Source organism: Gavialis gangeticus, unplaced genomic scaffold (assembly GCF_001723915.1).
Source record: "Gavialis gangeticus isolate Ggan-Ray unplaced genomic scaffold, GavGan_comp1, whole genome shotgun sequence".
Classification (NCBI taxonomy): domain Eukaryota; kingdom Metazoa; phylum Chordata; order Crocodylia; family Gavialidae; genus Gavialis; species Gavialis gangeticus.
The window spans coordinates 110,841,044-110,851,304 of NW_017728992.1; the positions used below are offsets into that span (position 1 = coordinate 110,841,044).

The 10,261-nt window shown below is 41.6% G+C and overlaps 2 protein-coding genes across 5 annotated transcripts in view; one reads left to right on the forward strand and one right to left on the reverse strand.

Annotated features, from left to right (window-relative positions):
* Nucleotides 1-4,328, forward strand: part of MAPRE2 (microtubule associated protein RP/EB family member 2) — a 122,196-nt gene extending 117,868 nt beyond the window's left edge. For all 3 annotated transcript variants that reach the window (XM_019526910.1, XM_019526919.1, XM_019526928.1), the window contains one exon: nt 1,577-4,328. In XM_019526910.1, the coding sequence (XP_019382455.1) occupies nt 1,577-1,648 (72 nt within the window). In that variant the 3' untranslated portion in view covers nt 1,649-4,328. The remainder of the gene's footprint in view (nt 1-1,576) is intronic.
* Nucleotides 4,329-8,482: 4,154 nt separating this feature from the next.
* Nucleotides 8,483-10,261, reverse strand: part of SELENOI (selenoprotein I) — a 93,423-nt gene continuing 91,644 nt past the window's right edge. For both annotated transcript variants that reach the window (XM_019526938.1, XM_019526944.1), the window contains one exon: nt 8,483-8,891. In XM_019526938.1, the coding sequence (XP_019382483.1) occupies nt 8,826-8,891 (66 nt within the window). In that variant the 3' untranslated portion in view covers nt 8,483-8,825. The remainder of the gene's footprint in view (nt 8,892-10,261) is intronic.

Consider the following 10,261-nt stretch of genomic DNA (forward strand, 5'->3'; position numbering starts at 1 on the left):
CCCCTCTGCGGGGCAGGGAAGCTAACATGAAGTGGCCATTGCCACCACTCACCAGCCCAGTGAGCTTCACCATCCCACAGAGGAGTGCCACTGCCCTCACACCAACCCAGTGAGCTTCCCTGCCCCACCCCAGCCCTGCTCCTGGCAGGTGGTAGCACTCTGTCCCTGCCCACCCATGCACCGTCCCCACCTCCCTGCTCCGTGTCCAGCCATGCACCTCCAACCCCCTCCCCCCCGCTTGGCATTTGGCCACACGCTACCCTCCCCGCCCCCCAGCGTCTGGCCACTGGGCGTACTTAGGCTAAAAAAGGTTGAAATACAAAAACTGAGATTTTTCTGAAGTGTACCTGGCTTTAAACATGAGACTGTTTCTTTTATTTCTAAGAGCATTTGATAGCATGTTGTACCTTGTCCATTCTGGTAGGCTAAGCCCAGCTTTTAAAATTAAAGGATACGACTAAGCACTTAAGTTGTAAAGGGAAGTGGAAGCAAAGAAATCTATCTACTTGTGCATTTGTGCAGGAGGCAGGAATACTGTATTTAAAGGAAACTTGAGATTAAAGCCCGTTCTGCTAGTGGTAGTAGCTAACCCTAAGGAAGGCACATCAAAGTTGAGGTGTGGCCCTCACCCAAAATATTATGACCTGTCTTGGCAAAATGCTTGCTAAGGCCACATATAAACATTCATTTCTACAGGTAAGAATTCTTACCGGTTAAAAAATACCCCAGGAGCTGGAGCATTCATGTATTCCAGACCCTTGGCTAAAAAGCGTCAATGGTCAGCTCTCCAGCCAGGAGGCATGACAGAGCTGCTCCCTGGGCCACTTATTAATTGACTGCCTACCCTCTTCCCTTCCTGGCAGCTGGCAGCTCTTGAAAAGCAGCAACTGCCACAGATGTCTCCAAAAGCCTCAAGAGAATGCCCTTGGTTCCCACTGCAGGAGAATAGTTACTGCTCCTTGCACTACTCTGGGCCAACCCAGAGCAGCCTGCCTCACCCCACACTTCTCTGGGTCAACCCACAGCAATGGGGGTGCAGCAGGGGCATTCCTTCATGGGGAGAACCCCCTTCACTGCAAGAGAATTCACACACCATCAGCAGGCGGATTGGCAGGAGAGGTTAATTTTCCTGTACAGGATTTCCCCAGGGCTTCTCCTAGCACAAGTGCAACATCTGTGTCTGGCCCAAATTTCTCTTAAAACCAGTACATGTAAGCCACATCCAGATGTGCATGGACGTTTGGTTCCACGGGGACAACTAGTGGCAGCACACCTTGTAATGCACCTCCAGTGTCCAAGATTTAATTCTACAGCATTATAGGAAATAGACATACTTGTGAAATAGCTCAGCAAATCAAACACAGTGGTTTCATGAAAGGACTTATTGTATCAGTTGGATACAGAGATGAAAGAAAATGCTAGCACTAGCATGTCCAAGAAAGGATGTATTGCCTTGGCAGGCTTGAAATGAAAGCTACCTGTTGTCTTCATACTTGAATGAAAATTAGTACCAAACCATATCCCAGCTAAGTGCTATATTAATGCATTAAATCAGGTACTTTTTTTTAACTTGCAGGAGAGCCACACAGAAGAGCATGAAGGTGAAGAGCAGGTTCATGAACAGCCCCCACAGCAGGAAGAGTACTGACCCGTCCAACATCTTTGACATTTTTCATTTTGTGTGGGAACTTTCTTCTGGAGAATGGAACATGTGTGGCCTCAAACTTGAAACCAGTCACTCCCAGTCTGCCATTAACATTTATGTACCATAGTGAGTGCCAGCCAGCCACTGCATTCTGTACCCAAACTTTGCCAAGATGCATTTTGCAGAAGTCTCCTTTCAGTGTATCTACCCAAGAGGTCGTAGGTCTACATCACCTACTGTACATCACTGCAACTTCACCACTTGGCTGCTTGAGATTTGTTCTGCTTTTTAAAAATATATATATTTATTTTTTTTCTTTTGTCGTAAGTATGACACATTTGTAATTTGTTCTAACGTATTTATGACATCCCTTGTGGCGAGAAGTACTATACCACTAGATGTGCATCTCACTTGGTTCTTTCAAGTACATCTGCCTTGGAGCAAAAATTTGGTCAGATAATTGGAAAAAAGGAGACAGTAGAAGTGATATTTAAGCTATCATGATGAGGTGTATTGTGGAGGAGGAAAGCTTATGTTACTCGCATTGTTCCCATCCTGTAATTATAAAACAAAAGACAAGGCAACATTTTCCTTAGTAAAGATTTAAAAAATCCTTGAGTGTTTTCTACACCAAAGCATGTTAGAAAGCTGCACGATGTGTTTCTATTTCCGGAAGATACATGTCCACTTAACTGTTTGAAAGTCCTTTCAGTTTCCCTGCTTCTTCCTTCTTAAGGTCACCTATTTATTTTTCTCTTTCTCCTGCTTCAGCTCTGTATCTACAGAGCTCACTGCTGATTCAGGAGACAAATCTCTTCCCCACCAAAACTGCATCTGCAGAACATCATCTCTGGCCTTGCATTCTGCCTCTCACCCTTACAAGTGAGGATCACATCGGTAGGAGTTCCTCTTTCCCAGTGTCCATCCTCTCCTCAGCCATCCATATACAGAACATGAAAATGTCATGACTAGGGCTAGGCTTGTCCAAACATTAGCAGCAAGCCTGCTAAAGAACCAGCCCTAGAAACCCTTAAGCAATTCTCCCTTTAAACATTAAATGATCTGAATACTGACTGAAGACCAATTTTTCCCTTAGATGCTTCAGACTTGGTGCATCAGTTAGAAGCCCTAATGTGTATAAAGAATACATTAGTAGGGAACCACCTGCAAAAGACTATAAAACAGTTCAGTAGGCTGGCATGCTGCAAATCTGAACCCAACTCAGTCCCAAAGGTGTTCCTGCAGCAAGCCATTGATTACAGAGCATTCTGTACTTTTCATCTTACTGTTGTACATTTTAGTTTGTTTCTTCATCACCTTTCTTTTACTCTTGGGCTTCCTGGCTTCTGACACTTGATTTCCAACCCCTTTCCCCCTTAAGTGTCAATTTACCACTCTGTTTATTTGATTCAGCAGGCACAAGGAAGTTACATCCCAAACTAAGGTCACTGAAAAACCGAATTAAATCTTTGGAGTGGTTTATCCTTTTTCAAATCTTTATAGAGTTACTTTACTGATTAAGCTCGACATCTAAATTGACAGTTGTAGCGAATGTTTACTTTAAAACAGATTTGGAAAAAAAATCTTTTGCAGCAAAGTGGCTCTACTTTAAACATGAGAGATCTCACCTACAGGGTGTCACACCACAGCCTGTGCTATCAAATGTTGGAACAGGTTTTACTATTTCCTCAGTTGTACCCTTAGCTTTGCAGCAGTTCAGTGGGTTTTAAAGTCTTCTGGCTCTGCCCTCAGCATTACTCCCACACTTCCTAAGTGCTGTACCCTGAAATCTAGCACTTCTTGTTACTATTTTTGGTTTAATTGATTTGTTTGGTTTCAATTAGAATCTTCTACGTAAAGAAATTTTAAAGGAGAATTTTCTAAAAAGATATATAAATGTATTCACAGACAGAATTCAATAGCCTTGTTTTAAATTGTTTCCTTTTCCAAATACCCTATTATGTTCTCTCCAGTTTCTGGTGGGTAAAGAATTCAGGATCTGACCATACGCTGTTGTTCATCAGTAGCAGATCATGGTCACTGATACAGTCCCACCATCTTTCTATTTCTAAAGAAGCAGCTTTGGGGAGAGCACTGTAGGAAAAAAGTACTTTGCTTTCCAAAGCTTCAGATTTTTTCCCCCCTCTCAAATGGTTCTCATCAAGGCAACCCTGCTCTACTTCTTTCAATCAGAAGTACAACAAAATCTGCCTTTTCTTCTCACCTTATAGTATCTATGTAGTATAGCACTTTCACTGCTTCAGATCATAAATTGCAGGGGTGGTAAGTTATCCTCCCAAGGAGTTGAGATTCAGTTGGCTGAGGGGAGAGATACTCTGGAAGGGGAAAGAGTTCACCTCCCTCCGTGGTGAGTAACCCCATTATTCCGTTATGGTTTTAATATGCATTTGTAATTACTTTTACTAAATAGCACACCATAAAGCTTTGGTTATATATTAAATGTAAACTGAAAGGAATGTAAACATATGTATTGTTAATTATAAATAGATAAGTAATGACATAATAGATGCAAAAAGTCTTATTCAGATGTATTGGTATCATTTTACATTACCCACAAATTGTCGCATGGTAGAGTAGATTTTTTTTGTCTCTGAATATGTGAATAACTTGACTTGCGTTTATCTTTTTACATATTTAATAAAAAAATATATGTTAAAATCTGTCTAACTCTACAGACTATTCAAAAGAGTTTAAATTGGTACGTTTCTGTTTTTAAATATATATTAAACAAAAATCATTAATCACCTGTAGAAGAAGAGCAAAAAAGGCAAACAGGTTAAAACAAAATATAGTTAATTTACTTAATGTATGTAGGAATTACTTTTCAAGAACACAGTGATTGTATCACTCTTCCACAGATCATACAATAAGATGAATGAAAATATAAAAAAAAAAATTACGATTTGTCTTTTTGGTCAAGTCTTTCCAATCTCAAGAGTGCTAAATGTCTAGTTTTGGTTTAGAGGAAATGCAACAGCAACATCTGAAGAAACTAGCACGTGCAGAGAAGGTCCAAAAAGGGAATGCTAATAGTGCAAGAAAGATGGGGAAGATCCAAATGGACTTTTGATGGAGAGGCTTAGCATTAAGAATTCCTCATCTAAAAATTATTTAAATTGACAACAGGAATATTTGCTTTGTGTAGAGGAATACATCAAAGCCAACTCCATGGCTCTGACTCAGACTACAAACAGATGTTGCATTTGTTCTAAGATAAGACATATTATCCCAGGACAAAATGCAGTCCTTCATATATCCGTGTCCTTTGTCCCAGGGTAAATCGTAAAAGGTTCATGGGATAAGAAGTGCTAACTGTTTTTCCTGAGACATTGCAAAGTGTATCTGAACTGTTATCCTGCAATTACATCATCGAATCAATGGCAGAAGAGTGGATTCCATTCAGCTGCTCACTAACCCCTGATCAGAAGGGCGATGTGTGTACACACTGATACCAGGATATTGCTGTTCCAGAATAAACACAGGCATAATTTGTCCAAGGACATGTGCAATGTTTGTTCATAGCCTTGGTGTGCTGTAGGAAATGTTCTTCTAATACTTCATAGTTTCATAGTTTCTAGGGTCGGAAGGGACCTGAGTAGATCATCTAGTCCGACCCCCTGACATGGCAGGAAAGAGTACTGGGGTCAAACGACCCCAGCAAGGTGTTCATCTAACCTCTTCTTAAAAACCCCCAGGGTAGGAGCCTGCACCACCTCTCTTGGAAGTTGGTTCCAGACCCTAGCCGCCCTGACCGTGAAGTAGCGCCTCCTGATATCTAACCTAAACTTACCCTCCGCCAGCTTGTGACCGTTATTCCTGGTCACTCCTGGCAGTGCTTGGGGGAACAGTGACTCCCCCAGTGCCTGCTGATCCCCCCTGACTAGTTTATAACAGGCCACAAGATCCCCCCTCAGCCTTCTCTTTTGGAGGCTGAACAGGTTCAGGTCCCGTAGCCTCTTCTCATAGGGCCTGCCCTGCTTGGTCTAAGCCTCCAGGAATAGGGCTGTAAGTGTATGCTTTCCTTCTCAGAAGAGCGAAGGATCAAATCTAAATCATTCCTGACCTTTGCTTCGAGGTTTGCCTCTTTCTTGTCTTAAGCTGTGTGATTGCTTTGAACCCGCAGCATGAGGACAGTTCAGAATGTGCACAACGCACCCATAGAGATTCTTAGATGAGCAGCTTTCAGTGGGAAAGGAGAACTTAAAGCCAAAAAGGTGGACAGAAACCTGAATGACCCCCCTGTCCAACCATAAGTTAATTACTTCAGCGAGCTCATTCTTTTGATAGATGCCTTTCACTGGAAAAGTGAGTGAGCAAATCTCTGCTGTTTTATGCTCTACAATGAAAAACATGTACATTTCAATCCCATTTTCATTTGAAAATGATTGTGAAAATAACCATGTATAGCACAGATGAATGGGGGAAAAGGCATTTATTGAAGGGAAACCAATTTTTCTTCTCCATAATCCTCAGCAGACCTTACAAAAAAAAGTCAATCAGTGATCATGCTGTCCTATGAACAAAAGACATTTTATTCTGTTTTGTTGAATCACAATTAATTTATTTTCCCCAACATCTTCTGACAGTGCAGTATATTTCATTGTACAATGCAATGTACAATACATTATCCACATTTATATTTCAGCTTATCTCTGACAAATCTCACTGATTAAAAAAAATAGTGGACATAACAGTTGTATATGTTACATTCCACACTAAACAATACTACAAGAAATTCATTTATATTACAAATGTGTGGCATGCATTTATCTATAAAATGTTTATTTTATAGATAAAATAGCTTCTGCCATTTCAAGTTTTATATCTGTGTACCTTGGAACAGTTCACTAAAATACAAAACACCTAATGAAGCCATTCTATGCGCACACATTTCCAACTGTTTATAAATAAAAAGGAAAAGTAGGCTTTTAACCTACACTCCAAATATTTTACTTGAAGTAAAGTACAACCTGCTTTTCATTTACAAAAGTATTTTCTAGATATTTCCTATTACATTCCAGAAATTTTCAAAAATAAACATAGGTATCAAAGCAGGTAAGAACAATATAGTCTAGTGTATATAGTGTTTGAATTTAGTATACAATTCTGTCAAAGAATGAAGTTTCAGATGTAGTCCAAATTAAACTGTCAAACTTCAGTTTATTAATTACAGGGTGCCTTTCTTGCATCTCTCATGAAATAACCTTTTGACCTGGGGTTAATTTAACAAGGGTGGCTTCAGGCATCATTGGAATCCTGTTCTGGACACCCAGAAGCTCCTTAGTCTTCAAAAAAGCCTTGAGGCAATCAAACCAACATCTTTTGTCTCCATGTAGATTTGGAAGGAAAGGGATTTGTCATTCCATATACTTAAAGAATAAGTTTAACCAAGTCACTGATTCATCCATGGCACACTGGCCAGATAAACTGCAAACACATAAATAGATGATACTAGAACACCTGGCTGCCAAATCTAAAAATCCAGACCGCTGGAACCCAAACAACATCAACATTTGGGATTATAGAAAGACCTTTGCGCTCTTCGGCTAAAGCCAGACTATCTCTACCACCCTGGACCCTTGCTGATTCCGATATGACAGATTGATAAGAGAAGTACAGCCTAATCAAAATATGTAATATACTTGGATTTTTTTCATCATTGCTAATACCTAATTTCTGTTGTTATAAAGATAATGAGACATTCCCCTGTGGAGGATGGGAGAACTGGACTCGAAAACTTGCCCTTGGAGGTCACATGCAGGTTATATCACTTTGTGGGAGAGTACCCTGTTAGGAATGATCTAGGTCTGAAGAACAGGTCAAGCCATCTACTATTAGAGTGTACATGGATTGACATTTGAACCACAAACCCGTGTCTTCCAAGCACTGCAGCTGAAAAACAGGATTGGTTAACTAACACAAAATCTGACTGGCTCACTTTTTACTACTTGCTTTGTGGCTCTGAGATGCATATGCCCAGTTACCAGCTGCGTTTTATCATCACAGTGAGATTAAAGAATCTTCAAAAGTTTGGGGGACAAATTTATTCTTATATTCTCTTATAATGGGATAAAATGCCATGCTTGTTTACTTAGTTAAGTACTGATACTATCTGCTACAAAAGATATAAAGACAGTTGCTGACATGTGGAACCTGTGGCCTGATAGACATGCATTCGACCAGGCTTACTGGGAGACCAGAAAAAGTATGGGATTGGGAGGGTTTTGTTTGGGTTGTAATTTCCTGATCTCATCTCTTCTACACTAGTGAATGTGAGAGAGAGCAGACATTGCACCAGGGTTAACCTTTTGGGTAATGTGAGAGAAGTTAAACTTGGCAAGGGAAACATGTGGATTGTTGCTCACATGTCAGGAACTCCATATAAATAGGGCATCAGTGAAGCAGGCATGGAGATGTGAGTGGGGAGGAAGGATATCTAGTTGACATTAAATGTAGTTTCATTGAGGAACATAATAGGATAAAAAGAAGGCACTGCTTCAATTTAAATTAAATTAAGGGTGATGTGTGAATGACTTTGGAGGTAGAAACAAAGAAGGTGAAACATGATACCTTGAGCCACAGATGGCCAATCTGTGGCACTTTGTCACAAGTAGCATGGCCAGCCTGTGTGTGGCACATTACACATCGGGCGGGAGTCAGGCAATACAGTAACAGATAGGGCAGGAAGCTGAAGGCAAAGGAGTAGATCAGGCAGGAAGTAGAGGGCAGGAAGCAGAAAGCAGATTAGGAGACTGATCATGGAGCAGAGTAGGGAGCAGAAAGCAGAGCAGCAGATTGGACAAAGGAAGGGGACTGGAGTGCCCTCAGGGAGGGTGTGGGGCTAATTCTATGGCATGCCTGCTAAGAAGGGTGGCTCCCATTGTCTTGAGCAAACAAGAGGAGGAGTAAGGACTTAAATAAGGAAGTGCTTTGGTCCGAATAGGTAGAAAAGTTAAGTTAGCAGCAGAGTGACTAAGGGTTTAATTTCTCAACTAGAATTCTCTTCTATTAAACATCCTGCTCCATCAGTATTCCAGGGTTTTAAATATCTGGTCCATTATAGTTCAATATTTTAATCAATAGAATTACACTGTTTATCAGATAAATGCACCTAAGAAGCCCCATGGTAGTGTTTCATGTCCTGGTCACAGCAAAGACTTCATTCTCGAATGCGTTTCTTTAGGGAAAAGGCATAAATGTTGAAATAGTCACTCAACTGTCTCACCTAAAGATAAATCAGAGGTTTCAGTGTTGATTAAAAACATAATACAAGCATCGGAATTCAAAGTCACTGCTCTTCTACCCTGAGGGAATTTACTTGAAGAACTATACCCATTAAGACAAGTGAGTTTTGATTTTAAATTGCCCATGCAATGTACTGGTGAAAGATTAAGCCAGTGCTGACCAAAGGTCACAGAAATGTCATAAAATGTCAGTAAAATTGGGGTTATTTCTACCAGCAGCACTTGGTCCAAATGATTCTGATCTGTACAGTTTGGGTCTGCATTGATATTTCTCTTAAAATCTGCTACAGGATTTGCATCCATATGCTAAAAAGGGGCTGCCTTTTTAAGGCAAGGAGCAAAAAGCCCCTGTAAAGCTCAACAGCAGCTCTTAACTAAACAGACGTTAGTCAAATACCTACTAAATGAAATTTCTGCTATATGAGACATCTCTGCAAGGAAAGTCCAATTATGGCACGCTCTAAGAATTATTTTATAAGATTAAAAGCTGAGGAAGAATTAATTTGATAATTAAGTCAGAAGGTAGTAAATAACAAAATTATACCCATGTAATCTGCGAACTTAAAAGATCCCTGTACTTTGCACAGAATGATGGCATTGGTACATCTAATATGTAGTGTGGTGGTAGTGAAGAGAGGAAAGTGCATAATGGACTGTGGCTTAGCTTGCATATTTAAACTTATTTTTATTAATGTTTTTCTTCATTGCAACTTTCCAGATTTGATTGGAGTAATTCTCTAGGTAAGAGGAAAGTAGGGGTGCACTGCTAAAGATTTTTTGGGCCGATACTGCTTGTCAATTATTAACAAGCCATATTGGCCAGTACCAATCTGATTGCCAATATGCAGCCTGGCAGCTTGGATAACAGCATCCAGCTGCTAAGTCTGTTTGGGGGAAAGGGGCGGGGAGGGGAAGGGCATGGGGGGCAGATTGAGACCCCTGTGGTAAGGGAGGGAGTGGGGCTGGGGCTGGGGCAAGGGAAGGTGCTGCCCAGCCAGGGCAGGGTGCAGGATGGAGCCATGAGCAGCTCATCTGTGGGGCATGGGGAAGGGGCACAGCCCCCAGCACTGCATGCACCCCCAGGGGAGGCATGAAGGGCATGTGCCCCCCAGATCTGTGTGTGGGGTGAGGGTGGGCTGCCTGCTGTGGGCTGGGGCTGGGAATGGCACCAGGCTCTTCCTAGTGAGGGGGCTGGGCTGGGGCTGCACTTGGGGCAGGCAGTCACAGCACTGGGAGTGAGGCTATGGAGGAGGGGGGCTATCGCCACCCCAGAATTTGCTGTAGACCCCCCCTCCCAGTGCCACTGCCACCTGCCTCAAGCACAGCCCTCAGTCTCCCACACACGCACACT